At 37.7% G+C, this 19,998-nt stretch overlaps 1 protein-coding gene across 2 annotated transcripts; it reads right to left on the reverse strand.

Moving 5' to 3' along the window:
- Positions 1–271: 271 nt before the first annotated feature.
- LOC100888066 lies at positions 272–19,650 on the reverse strand. 2 transcript variants are annotated; one of them, XM_003723985.3, is made up of 5 exons: positions 17,509–19,650; positions 8,432–8,577; positions 7,588–7,726; positions 6,425–6,517; positions 272–4,353 (listed from the first exon to the last, which is right to left on the reverse strand). In XM_003723985.3, exons 1-5 carry the CDS (start codon positions 18,748–18,750, stop codon positions 2,665–2,667), a joined length of 3,309 nt encoding a protein of 1,102 aa, XP_003724033.2. In that variant the 5' UTR covers positions 18,751–19,650; the 3' UTR covers positions 272–2,664. The 2 variants fall into 2 exon arrangements, with proteins under 2 accessions (XP_003724033.2, XP_003724032.2); XM_003723984.3 differs by lacking the exon at positions 6,425–6,517.
- Between the last annotated feature and the right edge of the window lie 348 nt (positions 19,651–19,998).

The raw sequence follows: 19,998 nt of genomic DNA on the forward strand, positions 1-19,998 counted from the left end.
CCTGTCCTCATGGCTCATGCTGTCCTCATTCTGTCTCCTTTTCCCCCTCTCTCTCTCTTTCTCTCTCTCCTTTTCTCTCTCTCTCTCTCTCTCCCTTCTCGCTTTATCTCCTTTCTACATCTCGTATCCCCTCCATTTCTTCTTCTCCTCCACCCCGCTCACTTCCGGCCCTCTCTCCATCTCGAGGCTGAACGGCATTACTGTTCCTTAATCTTTTCTATCACTTCACTCCTCTCTAAGGAACATTAACATAATACATCGCACCAAGTAATAAGATGGTAGTGTCGTATACTCATGGGCATGAAATTGTCCTTTTATTAAGAAGGTATACCAAACATGATACATCCAATCGTCTTGCATATCATACAGCTGACCACGTCATGCTGTATGGACTTGAGAGTGAGATAGGCATCCGATAATTGAGACAACCATTTGCTTAAGCTATTAAGCTAGAGGTCTTGTGAGACGAGTGAGGCACCCCAAGTACATATTTCAAATAGTTTCATTAATGGGATAACCATGAACGAAGTCCCATACACTTGGTTTAAAGTTACTTCTAACCGCACACATAGTGACGCAGTCGGGAGACTTCGGACAATATTATATGACCTCTCAACTACAAATACATTTATTGTATATTTCAAAGCTATACTCAGGTTTGTTCCATGAACATCTTGTCAATTCATCTTTCCAAATACAAAGAATTTCTTTGAAATACTCACTCATTTAGAATGTTGAGGTACGCGTTGGAGATTTTATCCATGCATTATTTTTATTAATACCTCGTGCAATCTCGGATGCTTGTAGAGAAAATTTATTGAGAATTCTAATAACCAGAGAGATAATCCATTTTTATAAAAGCTGCACAAAATTTATCAATAATTACAATCATATCAAATTGTAAAAATCAAATATCAAATATTGTGAAATATAAATTCACAATGCACCATTTTATCACCGTAGGATGAAACTCACAAATGGCACTTTTTTTAATCATTTCATTCGTCAACCATATAGTGTTTGAAAACAACTGCATGGTCCCAATAAAGAAGGCACATCTCTTCATATAATAATTTCAATACAACACTAAACCTTGCATAAGGAACTAAGGAAGAATAACACATTTAGACATTGTTTTCACTTGGTATATTGATCGTCAGCTTCTATAAAATACACGTCACTACAACGTCAAACGTTTTCGGAAATATTTCTAAATATTTAGGCATGGTTTTCGGCAAGTTAGGTGCAATCTCGTAACCTAGGATTGTATCATTTTGATTTTAAGTACTTTGACGCAAAGAAAGCAAGATCAATTGTTAAGATATAAATTATCAATCATCTAGACATGCATATATCGACTACAAAAACCTAGCAGAAAGAACAAATAAAAACGGTAGAAAACATTCAAAAGATAAATATTCTATCAAACATAATATACAAATGCACTTAATATATACACTTACATCAATTTGAAATATCTTAATTGAATACCATAATGGCAAATTTAGCAATCACATATATACATAATTCATATATATAATTGTATGCTTACATCAAAGTAAGCAAGTTATGTTCATTGAGAATTTATGATAGATTTCGCAAAATTGAGACACGAGGTATTTGGTAATACAATCATGATTGTGTCATTATGTACTGGGAAAAAAAACCTTTTTGAATGAAACAACGGATCATTTTATACAATCAACCCCCTCCATTATCTTATCGCGAAAACGTGAAAAATGTTGATTGTAAAATATCCTGTTTCAGTATTTCAGTGAGGCTATAATTAGGTAACAACTATTATGTGTGTTCACGTCCTAAGGCTCCTTCATGATACAAACTTTGGTCTATACATTTATTTTAGTATTTAAAATATTTCAAGAAGTTCATGAAAAAGTTATTAACCAAGAAATCAATATCGTGAAAGATATATACACCAATACAACTGCAATTCTTTCTATATATCGCGAAACTTTTCTATAATTATTCAGCCTTAACCTGCTGATTCTAGAATATCGCCAATTTTTTTTTTTGGGGCATAAACAATAATTCCTTACTGTTGATTTTAAAAGCAGTCATAGTACACAATATAATGTTCAGCGTACACCGGGATAGAAACTCATGAGTTACCGTGACATTACAGAGGCTGGCAGCCTACGAGATCGCCAATATCGGTCTCACGAAGCATCAAAATACTTTATCAGAAGACAGGCGAGATCGACGTTGTCGGTCTCGTTGACTGTCGTTCTTGTGAGCTGTTGCCATGATTTTCATGTTATTAACTTCTGTGACTTTTGTACTTAATGGCCAAACATACAACTATCGGTACTTAGTAACTACACATCGTATACCAAGTTTAATTATCGCGATGACAGAAAAGAACATTAGGTAGAACATCTAGCAATGAAATAAAAGTGTCTCCGTGGAACCAGCGTCGTGGACTGAGGCATTTCGAATAATCAATCAAAATTGAAAGACATGTAAATATTACAAAATAGATTGTCGTGCCAAAATCAAATCAATTATTGATGGTGAACCTGCAAAATTATAAACAACTCTATGCTCACAGCACACTGCACAATGTGAACATCTGCAATCGTATACCAATGACTTTTGTGTGATAACTAGCCTAGTCTTGTCATCTGATATTGTTCTACGCTAAACCTACAGACTCGTTTCAATAACTCCCATGCGTCGACGTTGTTCTATGCTAGGCAAAGACCAATGTTCGTTTGAGTTTACCACTGGGTCAGTGTTGATTTGCATCATCTCGTCAACAACACTATGTGGTCTTTGCTGCCTCCCATCAACTTGCTCAATGCCATTACTTAACGATTCGATTCCTGGGAAACTACTCCTCTGTGAGTTCACCATCGCCTCGCTTGCAGTCCCCGACTGTACTGACGCATAAGGTTGTCCAGGGTTTACGTTGTTTACCAAGCGATCCGTAGGGACCTGATGGTTGACTACAAACTGTGGAAGACCTATCCGGGTCTCATGGTCTGGGTGTGACTCTGACGGAGTTGGTTGATGGTGCTGTGTCCGTTGTAACTGGACGTTTCCTGTCGGCTGTTGATCATACCCTGTATGTTGGACATGACCAGGAGGATGCTTAGTAGGAGAGTTAGGAGTAGACTTGGATGTGGTTACTACTGGCTTACGACTAGACTTGTTCGGGGTAGACGGTGTAGACTTTACATATCTTGGTGCTTCTGGGTTACTTGAATTTGACTTGGATGTTTGGTCTCTTGTGACGACAGGCTGATACAAACCAGTACTTGTTTCTTGTGGGCCAGGAGGATAGTGTACTTGTTGCTCGGGTACTGGTGAGCGCCTGTTGGCAACAGACGGGGGAACTGGAGAGTACTCAAATTCTCTTGACATACTTGCAGATAAAGGTCGTTGTGGGGCGTTTGAGATCATGGCAGAAGGCTTGCCGGAAGTGACCTGAGAATCCTTCAGAGACGCATTTGTGAGACCGACCAATGGTTGGCCATTGGTCTCTGAATGTGTACTGATGTTAGGATTGCTAAATGACTGCTGAAGATGAGTCTGAAAGCCACCTGGCAGTTCCGAGTTTGACCCAATATCTCCGTTCGAGAGATGCTGCGATGCTTGGTGGCTAGGGCTTGAAGGTTTTCCTTCCAGCTCTCCTGTTGATCGGGATGATGTTGGAGGGGCCATACCAGTGGGCCACTTGACGGGTTGGTCTATTGGAGAATGTTGTGATTGCTGTGGTGCAGCGTGGTTCGCATTTAGTTGTGATTGGCTCACATTTGGTCGTGTCATCCTCGCAAGAGCAAAGCCTCTAGATGAACCACCATTTCCGATCTTGGACATAACCACCGATGAGGAAGAACTCGTGGAAGAGGGTTTCTCTTGGAGAAGTGTTGATCGTTGCGGTGATACTGGATCCTTTCTCATGGACGAGCTTTGAGCAGGAACATCCACGTTTCTGACAGTCTCTGCGGCCTGATTTGATATCATGGCCGGAGTAACATTGATCCCCGTGAAGGAGAACCTCTTAAAAGCAGTGTCATTGGAGTTGAGAACTGCCAATCTTTGTTGATCACTTGCCATTCCCAGTCCTGTTGAATTAGCGACAGGGGGTGGTGAGGCGAGTGAAATAGCTTGCGATGGTGTATTCGTAGGTGTGTAGGTGAACTGTCGTGTACTGACCAAGTCTGTAGCCACCGGTGAATAGGCCCTGGGTGGAGGACGAGGGGGTGGTCCTCTAACACCACGGGGTCTAGGGACCGGAGGCTGAACTGGTAGTGTTGGCGAAGAGGAAATTGAAGCTGGTCGAGCAGATGGAGCTATCAACTGCTTGGTTGGATCACTTGGATTCTCATTCTGTAAGATACAATGGTTGCAAAATAAAAATTAGTCTTTATAGGGGTTACAAAATTATTAAAATAATGTGGGATCAATTACGATAAGAGACATTACGTTAACTTCTTTAACTTTGTATCATCTTAAGTCGACGGTACATCGCACCACTTTGTATACATTGAGCATAAATAGAACCAAGGGCTAGAGTTGGCCGACAGCTCACGAGACCAAGAGTTTTGATTATGACCAAAATAAATTGAGGATTCACAAGACCAAAATTGTTGCTCTCGATTGCGCCTTTTCTCGTGTGCTACTGTCCTTATACAGTCTCTATATCGAACGATTTCGAAATTACTGTTTGCTATATTTGTCATGACTCACAAATAAAATATCAAAACCTTGCGTATTGTTCTAGTTTTCTTAAATCCAAATATACACGTAATTCACTTGATAATGTTTATGTATTACTTGAAGTAATGTTTCTAATAATTATGTATGTGTTATTGCATTCGATGTGTACCAGTAATTTTAACAGTATCCATTCACTAACGGCGCAACCCTGTTAATATAAGAATACAAGATAATCGTGATGTAAGAAATCAATATTCTGTCGATTTAGTTATATAAGCCCATTATTACACAGCAACAATTAATACAGAAATTGCAAAATATTCTGCAAAAAAAAAAACACACGAAGTAACATGTTGCATATAATCATTACATATCACATCAATACCATTTTAACACCAATATAACAATGAACAAGTGAGAAACTTTAAAGCACAATAATATAGAAATAATATGTTAAGTTGCAAGCATTGGTAATATAAGGCAGTCTGTTGGGACATCTGAAAGTAAAGGTTAAATGATGAGAAAAGTGCTTGGAAGACAAACAAAAAATGATGTTTAAAAAATGTATTGTACATTTTAGAGACATTATATAGCACATAATTTATCAAAAGTGTCTAGAAAGTAGAAATTAATGGATATTAAATGAAAACAAAGAAACTTTTCTTTCAAAATGGAATGTGAAATCTCTCCATCCTCCAAGTATATTGCGCACTCTCGAAGCACTCTCTGAAAACAAAGAAACACAAGGAAATACAAATTTCTAAATCATTACCGTATTACCTTAAAGATTACAGTAAGTTTTTTTTTTTTTTGCGTGTTTAAAATGAATTTATGTACAAACCAACCACACAAAAAACATCTAAAATGTAAAATAGTACTTGAGAGCAGTTTGGCGTCTTTTATATGTCGTCATTTTTAATTTTTTGGTTGCTATTTGACATACAGAGGTTAGGAGATGATAATCGTTAAAACTCTTTAGAGACAAGAAGAAAAAAAGAAAATACAGCTTATTTATATACATAACTGACACATAAATACTGTAAAATGATATATGACGGGCGAATTATGATGATCGAAATCCTTGTATTTTATCCAAAGTGAAGTCACATGTATCAGAAAATAATAAAGACATAAACATTTAAAACGTACAATATAAAGAAGCAAAGCAAGTTCGGTGAATCCATGAAACCATAAAATAATAACGGACTTACACATGAAATGAACCATTAACACAAAAACAATGAACAAAATGTATCCATGTAGGCAACAAAAACACACACACACCCACGCACACAAAAGAATATCACATTTGTGGTGCATGTTATAAACTTCATCAGAAGATGGTGATTGTTTAATATTGATACCAGGGGGGTGTTTCACAAAGATTTTAAGTCGAACTTAACCCTAAGTTGGGATTTCAAATTATGGAGAACCATTTGTAGCCTTATAATGAAATATATTCAAAAGCAAAATCCAAGTATTTTAGACTTTTCATAAATTCCACATAAAAAACATGAAATCTCCCATGATAATAGAAAATGTGAATGATTTGAATCAACATTTTATGCCTTTTAAAATAACTTGTAAAAAATATTTTCAAAGATGCTAACGGCTTTCCATAATCGTTAAGTCCAACTTGGAGAAAAGTTTAACTTAGGATCTTTGTGAAACACCCCAGGTGCAAGATATAAACCCACACAATGCCAGTTACATAAAGACACAAGGAGAGATGGAGGCGAACCTTGCTGGGTATTGAATCTTGTTGTAGAAGCCAGTTCATCAATTGAGTATTGCGACCACTGTCGGGAGTGGGCGACAGCGGTGGGATAGGGTGCTGTAGATCGGGATGGGACATACATGGGAAGGTGAGGTTACTTAAAACTTTTACCAGAGATCACAAAATAGATGACTTATGAAGATAAATCTTCAATATAACTGTCGAATGCTTATTCAACGCATGAAGTGGAAAGCAGTAAATGGTCGCGTTTTTAATTCAACGTGCGCATGACAATGTTGAATGTTCGACTTTTCGTTGTCAAATTATTTTTAACGATCTATATATTCATCAAACAAAAAAATTGATTATTGATTACAATTTGTAAATGAGTGACAGCGGTGGGATAGGATGCTGTAGATCAGGATGTGGGACATAATGGGAAGGTGAGGTTACTTATACAATAGATCACAAAATAGCCAAACAATACTAAATGACTAATGAAGACAAATAATGTTCAGTCGACAGCTTATTCAACGCATGAAGTGAAAATCAATAGATGGTTACGTTTTTAATTCAATGTGCACATGCATGACACTGCTGAATGATCGATTTGTAGTTGTCTAATTATGTTCCGATCCTTATATTCATCAAATAAACAAATATATGGTTAATTAAATTTTTTTATCTGTTTTTCACGTTGATTACAGATTATACAGACTCATAACACAATAATGTAGAAATACATTAGTAGGACCACTGCGGGAGTATGGGGTCTGCATCTTAATGGACACTTCCTAAAGTTACTTAAAGATAAAGTTGAGTTCTGGTCATGCGATTGCATTGTGAAAGAAACGGTGTGGAATCGATCAGAAAAAGTTGATCATAATCGTGTATTGATGTGTACTGCAAGGTTCTAGAGTCATCAAAATTATAAGTAATTCGGCACAGTCATTTTAAAGCTGTTACTTGTCATTATGTAGAATATGAAGGAATTTGAAGAGCCATGCTTTTCACAAGTTTTCAGGGAATATTTTTAATTTCTTTCTTCGATGTTCTTCCACACGTGCATATTAATAACAAAGATAACGCTCACAAATTATTTGTCACCTCTCCCCAGAACTCAACCTTCTCTTTAAGCCCACGAGATACACCAACCAAAGTGTGCGTATATGTTTATACTGCTTTACCTTGATCAGTCTCTGGAAGTCTTGTACAAGATCACGAGAGTCTTTATTCTCCTTCATGGCACTGTTGAGACGACCTTGTAAGCTCTCGATCTCTTTTACGAGTACATCATTTTGCTTCAGACATCGCTTTAGTCCCTCCCTAACACGATATACAAGGAAAATAACGGTGTATTTTAACATTCATCAATATTATTCTGATACTCCAACGTGCAAAAGTGTTAGATTGTCTCACTTCTGGTGCAATTGAGCATTTGGGAATAAAACATTACAGTTACCGTATATCACCCTTCTTGGGAAAGACACAAAAGCAAAGCGTGTTCATTTTTTGCATCAAGCTTGGCAACCAATCGATTATAATCGGTAATTCATGAATTGTATTATTCATTTCTGTTTCCAGCATTTAATTTGCTCAAAAAATAGAAATAAATTATTTCTATCTAAACGAATGATTTCCGACTCCATGTTTGTTCCATTAAAAATTGCAAATTTCACAGTAGCCTACGTTAATGATGCCATTCTTCAATAGTAGTTTGGTCCTTTACGAATCAGACAATCATATCAGGTGACCCTTCCACTTCTTCTTCTTCCTCCCCTCCCTCTTCCTTTCCCTGCACATCCTCCTTCTTCTTCTTCGCCATGAGTGCAAAATAGGAGAACGCCCCACATTTTTCTTTTCTTCTACTGTTGTTCCTGAAATAATGTGACCGAAACTCCTTGGAGCCTTTACAGTTATGAAAATTGCAACAGTGAGACGGAGGGGAGGGGGGGGGGGGGGAGAGCGGGGGTCAGAGTAGGATATTGCTATACTCTTTCTCCTGTCGAGGATTGGCCTTTCATAATTTACCTGGTGTGGTAAAGCTGAAACCTCTCGAAATCAAGAGTAGGGTAGTCTGTCATCACACAAGCGACGTCCTGCACGTTTAGAAACTCGATCCTAACCAATAAAGATGGCTCTTCCTTCGTACAGTAGTCACCGTCCAATGCCTTGGCCTGTATGAACACAACGAGGAAAGAGTGATTAATGAAGAATATTTAGATGGAAATTTCTTTGGAAAATAAAACATTATATCAAATAATAAGGGACAATGATAAAGATATACCACATCATCACCAAAGAGAAATTTACGGAAATTTGCTATTATAAACACGTTCGTCGACAGAGAATTTTCAAATGAAATTATATTGATTTTTTTAAAGAAAATCCACAAAGCATCCCGAGGTCTGACTGGCATGAAATGTACAAAGTATGAAAACATTTATATTCTAAGATATGGTGCAACTTTATCTTTATGTATACATTATAATCATGAAATAATATTGAGCGGAGGGGGAGAGAGAAAGTGTGATACAGAGAGGGAAGTATCAAGTATGTTGAAAGGGTGAGGGAGAAAAGTGAAGGGGGCAGAGAGAGATTGAGGGGATATTCTACAGGAGATTGACATTTATGAGATGATTGTTAGGTAATAATACAATCAATTGAAGAGGACAAATTAAGAAGCAAGTATTTCCAATTGTCTGAGGGACTGAAAAGGGATGATTATTGATCTGTTGCCAATCAATTAGACCTACAAAATGAACACGCATTCCACACACTGTCCAATCGATGCTCCGTATCAGAGACATGCATATGCCTCCAGCTATAAGGAGTTGGATTCGCTCCTTCACAGTCTATTATTCTGTTTCTACTTCTCTACAATATAGTACTGCAAAGATGTTATTCAGGTATATGATACTGAGGATTCAACGAACCGTTGTTCAAGAACATTCAAACAATACCTTAATCAGTTTAAAACATGAATAAACATTCATTATAAGCTTGATGTCCTCATCTCTCTCTCTCTCTCTCTTTCTCTAATAATAATAATAATGAAAAAGGTTACTTATAAAGCGCTTACCACCGAAGTCTCTAAGCGCTATACACACAAAATAGACTGATATACAATTACATCTTATACAAAACTGAAAATGCAAATAGACATACAAATTACAATACATATGGAATACACGTCAAAGTGAACAGAGTTAATTAATCATCAAACGCAATTTTGAATAAATGTGTCTTGAGACTAGTTTTGAATAGGTTAAAAGTTTGACAGTTTTTTTACATTTAAAGGTAATCTGTTCCAAAGTTCAGCAGAAGCTTTACGAAAGGAGCGATTACCATAAGAAAGAGTTGACACAGAAGTAGATACGAGGTTTAATTGTGAAGATGACCGTAAACTGCGTGAGGGTTTGTATTCCTCGATTAATTCTTGCAGATAAATTGGTGCCGATTCATGAATGCATTTATAAGTTAAAACTAAGATTTTGTACATAATGCGGTACCTCACCGGCAACCAATGCAATTCGCGAAGTACTGGGGTGATGTGTTCACAAGAACGCATGCGTCTCGTCTTCTTCTTCTTCTTCCTGTTTTTCTTCTTCTTTTGAAAAATTGGCAAAGTAATTAAGACATTATTTGTTATTATGTTAGGCCTGCGTGTCTCAAAGTCCTTTCATTAAACTTATGAGGTAAACTTAGGTTAATTTAGTGATCAGTTATGCATACTTGAAAATTCACATTTTCATTGATTTGATAATTCATTGTTTTCAAAAGAATAAGTTTGAGTATAAGAAACAATAGTTGCACCGTAATGGTGTCATTATTTAGGCAGTATGCGTGGTAATTCCTTTATTACTAATTAAATTTTGGCTTCGTTGTATATGACTGTAAGTTGAGCAATCAATCCAAATAAAAAAGCCAGTGTTTCATGTCATTATGAGTATCAGCATCTGTACCAGTGTGATATACATCATAATGGATGGGGCACAGCTTGCAGGTGTGTCTATTTAATGACTTACCACCTCTACCTACGTGGAGGTATAGTATTGATATTGTCATGTCATTAGTATCGGTAAGATGATACCAGCTGAGCTTCAAGTTTGCATCACACGTTCACAATATTTGGAATCACTTATTTATCGCAATCCCAAGCTTCTTCTTCTTCTTTTTACTCAAGTTTGGAATAAAGGACTTTGTATAGGCCTTCATCACATTCCCCGTTAAATTCATGCATATTTCACTTTCCACAGGTAGACCTCTAACGCTTTTACTCTCACCTTTAATAAAATAAAATTGAAAAAGTACTTTCAGGTGAGACTCAAAGGGCGCTTTTCCCCTATAATGCATCAAAAGGTAGGGCGAAACAAAGAGGATGATTTTGAGCAGTTTAACTCATTCCCGCTCCATCTTCGGAATCGTCTGGTTATTGACGCTGAGAATTATAGAACATGTTGAAAGTATAAATATTGTAAGGTATGCAATTATGGTTCATTCATGGGCACATATCCTCTGGTAATTTGTCTCTCTTCGTGCTCTTCATCCCTTGGTATACATCCCAACTCTTAAAATAACGATCGGTTTCTCGTCCTGTTACATCACTCGCCCCTGCACCGATGACGAAGAACAATTATACCAGCAGCATCGATCGCAGTCGTACACGGGGTACACGGGTCGTTGTGGTTCGCTGATTGTCCGTGTCTTGTTCTCGTACGGATTGTTAAAGGAGAACTAACCCCACAGAATAAGTTTGGTTATTCTGAGAGATTAATTACATTCTTTCCCATCAATCTACAAGATTCCCCACCAAAGTGTTTGAGAAAGGCACAAAGCAAGAATAAAGTACAGTTTCTCAGCAAGACGTGGGCATCGCCATTTTCTTGGTTATGCGGAGTTGTATATCAACTAATGTATTCAAATTTATGGATGCTTCCTTCCAAAGTGTTTGTGGTGTTGAATCGTTTTATTCACCTGCTATTATTATCCTTTGTACTTCAATTGCCAGAACGCGAATTGCATAAATAAGTTGGTGCTATTCTGGGGTGAAGGTTTCGCATAATGAAAAAGATTTTGCAACCGCAATATTTTAGTATTTTTAAATAAATGAGTTACAGATGCAATTGTTGCCCTATTATATATTTTCACCAAAAGTCATTTTTACCTTCTCGGCTATAATTTTCCCCTCTAATAACGGCTGGTGTCTTCTTGAAATCGTGCTGATGAATATTATCAATTTACATTACGATAGAGTGATAGACAGATAATGTTTGTCGATGAGATTTTATATTTTTCGCTACTCGAATAATTTGTCGAGGAGATTTTCAGTATCTTCGTCCTCACCTCCAATCCACTCCTCCCCCTTTCGCTGCTCCTAACCTGGTTCTGCCTTTTGCATTTTATGTGAACTTGCATACATTTGTAGATTTGCGATGTTGTTGCCATGCTTACGAGCATGGCTATTCTTTTACATCTACGGTCTATCATACAGCTACTATCACATTCAAGTTTAATATTGAGCGATTCCGATTCTCTACCGTGCAGCTGCTATATCACATTCATGTTTAATATTGAGCGATTCCGATCCATACTGATATTGAATACTGATGCAGACATACATGTACCAGTCATTTCCGTTTTGGTTCACCGAAAACATCTTCTTTGTCTTGTTTATATTTAGAACAGTTTCCTCTGGAACGATGTAGAGTTTATGATATTTGAAAGAGAATTTTGTATGCCGAAGTTTTATTAACTGTGACTTTCAATCATTTCCCCCAACCTTTCGAGTTCATATTCTCATATAATACGTTATAATTTTACGAGCTTGTATCCATGGTTTAGTCACTGACCTATCTCGATAACAAGTTTTTTTGTTCCCGAATCAATATACGTCATGCTCTTGGATGTTGGCATTCAATCGAGGAATATTGAACTCTTCAAAGAGAAGAAGAAAAAAAAAACACGCAATATTCACTCATCATGCCCAAAGGCAAAGCGAAACATCCATGGTAATATATATCAACAAGCATTATCTTCAAATGCCCTACTTGTCAGCGCGGAGTTACGGGGGTGGGGGCAGAGGGGGATTTCTTATTATTGCAATAAAAAACTCAATAAGATTAAACCATCCTTCTTTTTTCCCTTACCTCGTCAGAGATTTGGGACACAACGCTCTAATGTTTTCGAAAAACATGGGAACACTGGTAATTTATACCAGATCGGTTTTGAGAATGATTGTGCATCTTCACCCTTTCAGATAGTCTAGTACCGCCCCCGCCATACCCTTTTTTGGTTTTGTTTTTAAATATTATCTTACACTACCAGCAACGCATTTAAATTAAAGAACTACTACTTTATTATATTTAGGTGCATGGTATGTGATGTTCACCTCGATCATTATTGATACCAGCATATGTGATGTCCTAACAGAAACATGTCATGCCATAATAGATACTGTTTGTTTGTTTAACTTGATTTTTTTCTTTTATTTTGTAAGTTTGCCCCCCCCCCCCCAAAACCAAAAAAAGACAACTCACTACAACAACACACAACCGAGTCATATAAAGCTCATAATGATAATAAAGTCCATTTATATAGCGCAGCTACTAGGCTATATACTCTACTGCGCTTAAGTAATACAAGGTATCATAATTATTACCCCAGCTGTAGCTAAGCTGCCATAATTTAAGGAATTTCTTCCCACCGGGTACCCACTTATTTCACCTGGGTGAAGAAAGGCAAATGAAGATTAGTGTCTTGCCAAAGGTGTCGCGGCGGAACTCGAACCGTGAACCATGAGACCCACAGTCCGATGACGTACCCACTAGATCCCGACACTTCTATATTAATGAATAGTCATTAAACCCACTCAATTAGACTTAATATAGCATTTTCAGTGAATACTTTGCAACTGCAATTTCACAAGCCGAAAGGAGATAGCACATTATGTCTGCTACATTACATCGGCTAAATTGGCTCATATAACATGCCAGCTGTTACTATAATTGAATGTTGAATCCAACACGGTTGACTGCAGTGTAGATGTAGTGAGTAAAATTCAAGATCAATATAAATTCATTGATTTTCCCTTCACATGCAGAGAGTAATCGTAAGCTATATGGATATCGAACGCTCATTCCCCCATTCTATTAATATGCATGGAAAGTGAAATTATTCGTGAACGAATCTGTAACGACCTTCTGTTGATGTCGAAGAGTATTACTTCCTATACATTAATTCAACCGTCAAAAATGTACTCGGGTATATGATCATTATGCGATGAATTATAAAATCTATATTACTTGCTTCCCATCACTTAAAAGAATGTATAGGTATGGTAAGATTAAGAATCATCTCATTCATACGCACAAATTTTCCTTGGGAGAAGTTTCAATCGTCTTATTTAATTGTTTTAGAATGCACAAACATTGATAATTTACTTATTTGTATCTACTTGATTAGTTTTGTTGAAATAGTAGGGGCGTAGACCTGGGGCCCGCGACAGCCCCCCCCCCCCACCCCCTTTTTTATCGAATAGAAACGAGACGTGTAAAACATAACAAGAGAGGGGAGAGGGGGTCGGATTTTGACATTCATTAGTTATCTTCATGTCCCGCATATTGTGTTAAATTTAATGGGCACTTCGTCAAAGCCCCCAAAATGTGAACGCCATAGAAACAGTTACTTTTTTCGATTAGTTGAGAGAAGGAGAGTTGACTCATACCTGAAACTAGTTACACACTTATCTGTTGATGTCATATTAACAGTATACATGTATTTGCTTAGTCTGGGAATGTGTTGAGATTCCCATGGCGCATTATTGTACACGAGGCGATTGGGATGTATGACAAAAGCAAGGTGTTCATCTATACATGCTTCAGAAGAAAAAAAATGTTCATCGAAGTCTGATTTATACTTCACCTGTATTCACAGCACGACTTGACATTCGGAAAATCAGTGCCTTAATTCAGATTAATATACGGTCGCCACTATTTTCACGTATTCAAACAGGCTTATATCACGTTGTCAAGTTCGACGTAAAAATAGAGAAGAAAACCAATCGTTGCATCTTGAATCATCTTTATTGAGACGAACGTTCGACCTTCTCCAGTGTCATCTTAAATCTAATAACCTCGTTGCAGAAATTCACCTATATTTTAGAACATATATAACATCTTACAAAATGTAAGCTTAAAGCCGTTAAGACTATCATTTTCAATGATCCAAAGTACATAGTTAATAAACATTCACCGATGATTCATGAACGATTAATATTCAAAGTCCATTTGTGCATTGTACTACTTCGCTTACTCTGTAGCTAACTTTATCATAATTCAGTTGTATAAATGGCAAGAAGAACCCAGATTATAAGACATAAATTATTACCCGGCTTAATGATTAATTTATAAATACACAAATTTAAAAGAATCAAGAATATGAAGAAGGTACATCTCCCTTTTTTGCGATTTACCTCAATATTTACATGACTGTGAAAATGTATTTGTTTAAAGCGTAGTATATGCCAACGATATTTGTCCATGATTCAAACCATTTTTCTTGATTGAGTGTTCCGTGTTTGCGAAGCCAATACGCTAAAACGAAATTTCGATATTGATCCCGTTAATGGGTACGAAGGTCGATAACATACATGCCCTATGTATTAACAGCACTCGTGGTGTACGTATATGGACTCAGTCAGACCATTTAATTAAGACGATCTATACACAGTAAAACCATACAGGGGTTATTGCTGTTAGGACGAATTATTGTGGATGGTATCAATATTCATTCAATTAGGACAAGGGCTCCATTCTAGCAAAACGTTGGAAATCTCAATACGAAATTTCTAATAATCAAGCTTCCAATATCCCGATATTATTATCCATATATTCCGCTTGCTGTCCACATTAGTTCATCAAAAGATAATAAAATGAAATTTAAAAAAAATAGTATGTACAAATAGTAATGTAAGTAAATAGTATGTTAAAGGGTGGGCCCTTCAGCCCTTATCAAAGTATATATCCACATCAGCACACACAAAATGGAAACCAACTTACCCATTCTCAAACCAATGGTTAGAGGATGGGTGGCACAAATTAAAAGTTCCTAAGCTAAGGCAACCCGTCCCGACTAGTACCACACAAAACCTACAAAGTAAAATGTATTATGCTATAATCATGACCAACAGAAGCTCTCAACCCACATTTTGATTTTATCCATATATATTTTTTCCAATTTTAGTTGGACCATCTGTTTCATATTTTTCCAAATTACTTGAAGCTTGGGGTCAACGTTTCTGACGATAAAGTCGGTAATTACTATTTGAAATAAAATAAGCTCACGGTATAATTGTGTTATTTTAAATGTGTGGGTGTTTTTTACAACACCAATACGACGAATTTGCTTTGTGGATAATGTATAGAATTATCACGCTAATACACTAGAAAATAAATTGAAACACTGCCTTTAAAAGACATTTTAGGAACCAGTGTAGCAATAAACAGCAGTATTTAAAAAGACACAAAGAAACGGCTACTTTTTCCCCATTCGTTCAGGTACACACAATTTATTCACAATCGATATTGCCTTTTTTGAGTTTTCTCATTTTGTTTGAATTAAGGAGCCGTAGGAATAAAAACCCGGTATATTCTGAGCCAGTGCATTATAAACTTCAAGGGGACTCTGATTCCTGAATATTACATGCATGCTCGTGAGGATCTCGTGCATGGCAACGGCACACAGGCAACGAATGTGTATAGTAATAATAGTTTTAGATGTATACCTCGGTGGGAAGGAATATAATTCTGAGGGGAGGGGGGAGGAACTAACTTCACAGGCAAGCGATATCCTTTGCGAAATTCAAAAGATAACCATTCTTACGTCTCAAATTAGATTAAAATAATATCCAACTTAAATGGTTCTCCCATTTTGGAAGCATATTTAGCAAATCATGGGAAGGGGGTGGAGGTTATCGCCCCCACCCCAACCCCTCCCCGTTACGCAGCAACTACAGTTTTATAGCAAGCAATATTTAGAGTAATATAATCTGTCTGAGTAGACGCTTCGAGCGTCACTTTCAATGCATGCACGACACACTACTCTATAGATTTTCTAATTGAATTCGGGGATTATTGAAAATGGCAAGGTTATTCTAATAATGGTGCTACTTCCGACGGGAGATACATCTCGAATTCTCGATCAGTCACGGACACGGGACTGGAGAAAGTTATTACAATTGGTCGATTGATTCATCGTTAGTGCCTCGTCAACAGAATCAAAGAAATGTATGTCTGGAAAAGTTCAAAATGCGTTTTTAATTTTAATCATAATTATAGAGGTTGAAAACAATGCAAGAGCTTTTCTGAAAACGAATAGAAGTACGTAAAGAGGTTGAGAAATCATGTTGAAAGTTTCGTTGAAATAAAAAATCATTAGTGAAGGCCTACTAAAAGCGAGATTAATCTCGTTTGTATACTTCTTTTTGTTGCGTGTTTTTTTTTAATACACTATAATATAAGGAAACAATAATATCGCAATTTACTATTTTTACAGAAAAGGTTAACCTTTCGTTATCAATTTAATTCACTTTGGACGTATATTTCATCACACAAAAATGACACAAATAAGTTAACTCCTACTTTTCAAATCCTAATTAGGCTTACTTTGATGACGAGATGACTGGGGAGTGAGTTCGACGGGTATCCTATGACCTTACCCTGGAAGTTTTATTTCATCACAGATTCCATGCAAGAGAAGTGAGATCATCCTCCCTATCTTGAAACTTTTTAATACAATTTATTTAAGAGTAATATTTGCTTCTTGCGTTATTTTCACATTTACAGTCACTGTGTTCAATATATTTCAAGAGGATAATATTTATAAACAATGTATTGGGAGTAAAACGTATGTCAATAATTCAAAGTAACAAGCTTATGACGGGCACGTCTAAATTATTCAAATGAGACAAGAAAGAAGGAAAGTGACGGACGGATGGAGAGAATGGCAGACAGGAAGAGGGGGAGGAAGAGGGGGAGGAAGAGAGAGAAAGGACTCATGAAATGAGAGGAGGAACAAACTGCACCAAACCAATTAATTATGTAACTTACCTTCAGAAGTGGAATCTGTGTAGACATGCTGTAGTTAGTCTGCATCAGACCTCGCGAGTAATAGCCCGAAAGTGGACAACCGTTGACTGCAAGTGTCTTCTTACGATCAGTTCTTGACAAGACAAATGCCCTCCACTGGATGAACTTGGTGCATTCTTCTCTCTTGGTCAGTCTCGACTGGTTGGAATTCAATCCTGGAGCGCAGAATAATCTATTCTTGTCTTCAGCGTTGAGTCTGAGCGAGAGGAACTGGGAGGCATTAGCAGCTGCAGAGAGTCGCCATTGGTTTCCTCGATGGTCAGGAAAGACAGCGTCTTCGAACACGAAATTGTCGGTGTGATAATACCCTCTTGTTGTGAGTCTGACCTCCGGCTGAGCGAAAGGTGTAATCGAGACAACCTCTACACCCAAAGGAACAGCACCACGATACAGGAGATTGTCACTCCCATCCAACGGTTCGAAGGCCTTGAAACGACCATAACCTTGCTCATTCTTGAAAGAGAACTCGAATGTCTTAGAGCTGTGAGGACATGTGCGACTGTGTCCTAAAAAGAAGCGATACCGGATACGACATCCAATGATTGATGTGTCACCTTCGTTACCAAGGAAACGGTGAAGGTACATGGAGACATGTCCATCGGCTTCTTCACGGTCTCCAAGGGGATAGAGCGAGACGTAGAACTCCATTCCTGCTAACGGAAAGTTGGCAGTAAAGAAGGAAGGGTATGGTTGCTCTCTATGACTCAGCAACTGAGTGAAATCAACCGACTGCTCGAACAACGATGAACAAGATTTCATGGCAAGTTCGATGATGACGATCTTCTCCGGTTCTAATAAGAATCCTTGTCCCGGTGTGAAGAGTTCTCTGAGAGATGCAAACTCTCGCTTACCCCAGCCAGGTGACTGGGGAGCACTGAATTCAACCTGGCTTCCTTCTGTCACCAAGCTTTTGGTAGGATCGAGGATGTTGCGGGTGATGATACGGAAGTCGGCTCGACATCGTACCCCTTCGGAGGGACTTCCCCAGTAGATGTACACTCCAAGAAATTCAAGTCTCTTCCCCTCTGCATACTTGCAACTAAGATACCAATCTTGTCCTTGGTAATTAATAATGGTGGAACGGACGGAGCGAGATTTAAACTCATCGAGGTTCATTAGACCCAACTTAAAAGTGAAAAGTTGGGTATTTTCGCCGTCATTTAGAGGCAGGGTGCGATATAGTTGCAGTGTGTTAGCCATCATTTAGTCGTTTATATAGCCATATGGACTGGAATGAATTCAATCACATAATTTTTTGCCTATGGTATTGATAGCTGAGGAGATGGTACAAATAACCATCTTAATATTCAATATCATTATTGTCCAATCATCATTATGCCGTGATAAAAGAGATAAAGCATATTGTCAAGCATAATCCTTTCTGGAAAAGGTAAGAAAGGTAACTCTATGAAATTATTATCTTGATATATTCACCAGGCTTGCTACAACCATCCTTGGACAATTCGAGCACAAAATCACTCAACGGATGAAAATAAATGCTTGCAATTCACCCATGACGACATACCTGTTATTTTCCCGCGATTGAGTTGAACGATTGGAGAACAGATGCAAAGCTATATGCATTCGGTTCCATCATAGTCATATCACATACACGATGTTAATGTCGCGTTGATGTACAGTAACGATGTGAAAATATATGTAGTTTCACCTTCAGATAATATTCCAACTCTAAAGAAAAGCAACATTAGCTATTGTGTGAGGTGTTAGCTGATGGCTTCACATCGGCGGGCCAGCTTGCAGCTGAATGAATACACTATACCCTCGATGAAGGCGGCTTTATATAGGGGCCGGGATAATAACGATCCATGCATGCAGTACACGCACGCCGTCTGCTCCAAATCTCTCCTCTTTCTACCTCCCTTGCATACACTCGCACCAAATGCGTCAATCAGGAATATACCACCACCACCGATGCTCCCTGTCCGAACTCCATGGTCCTGTACAGAAATATGAAATAATATCTCCACCTTACAATCTGCCTCGCATGAAGTTGCTGTAATATACGGTGATGTCCACTTGTGATAGAGTTATATGCTTCAATACCGCCTGTTTGCACTGCAGTGTTCGTAGCGGGTTCGGTGCGTTCTACTCTTATCGATTATCAAACAAAAGAATTGCAGAACACTCTTTGAATAGTGCGACTTCACGAATGACCTTTGTGTTTATTATATGAAAGACATTAACAGAAATAGACAGGGAGGGTGATTCTCCTTTTGAAATATGGGGAAGTTGTATTATTCTCACCGCGGTGGCTCGTGTCGCCTTCTTCCGGTACAGACTCGGAGATGAAATGCACATCTCCTTGGTGAATGCATGCGTATCAGAAAAAAATCAAAAAGTTAAGCTATTCCTTTTGGTTGGATTTTCATTTTTGTTGGTATTTCTGTTTGGTCGATGCTGCAGCTTTTGGGCCTTCTGAAATATAGCCTA

The sequence above is a fragment of the Strongylocentrotus purpuratus genome, unplaced genomic scaffold (assembly GCF_000002235.5).
Source record: "Strongylocentrotus purpuratus isolate Spur 01 unplaced genomic scaffold, Spur_5.0 spur5_scaffold_6, whole genome shotgun sequence".
In the NCBI taxonomy this organism is placed as follows: domain Eukaryota; kingdom Metazoa; phylum Echinodermata; class Echinoidea; order Camarodonta; family Strongylocentrotidae; genus Strongylocentrotus; species Strongylocentrotus purpuratus.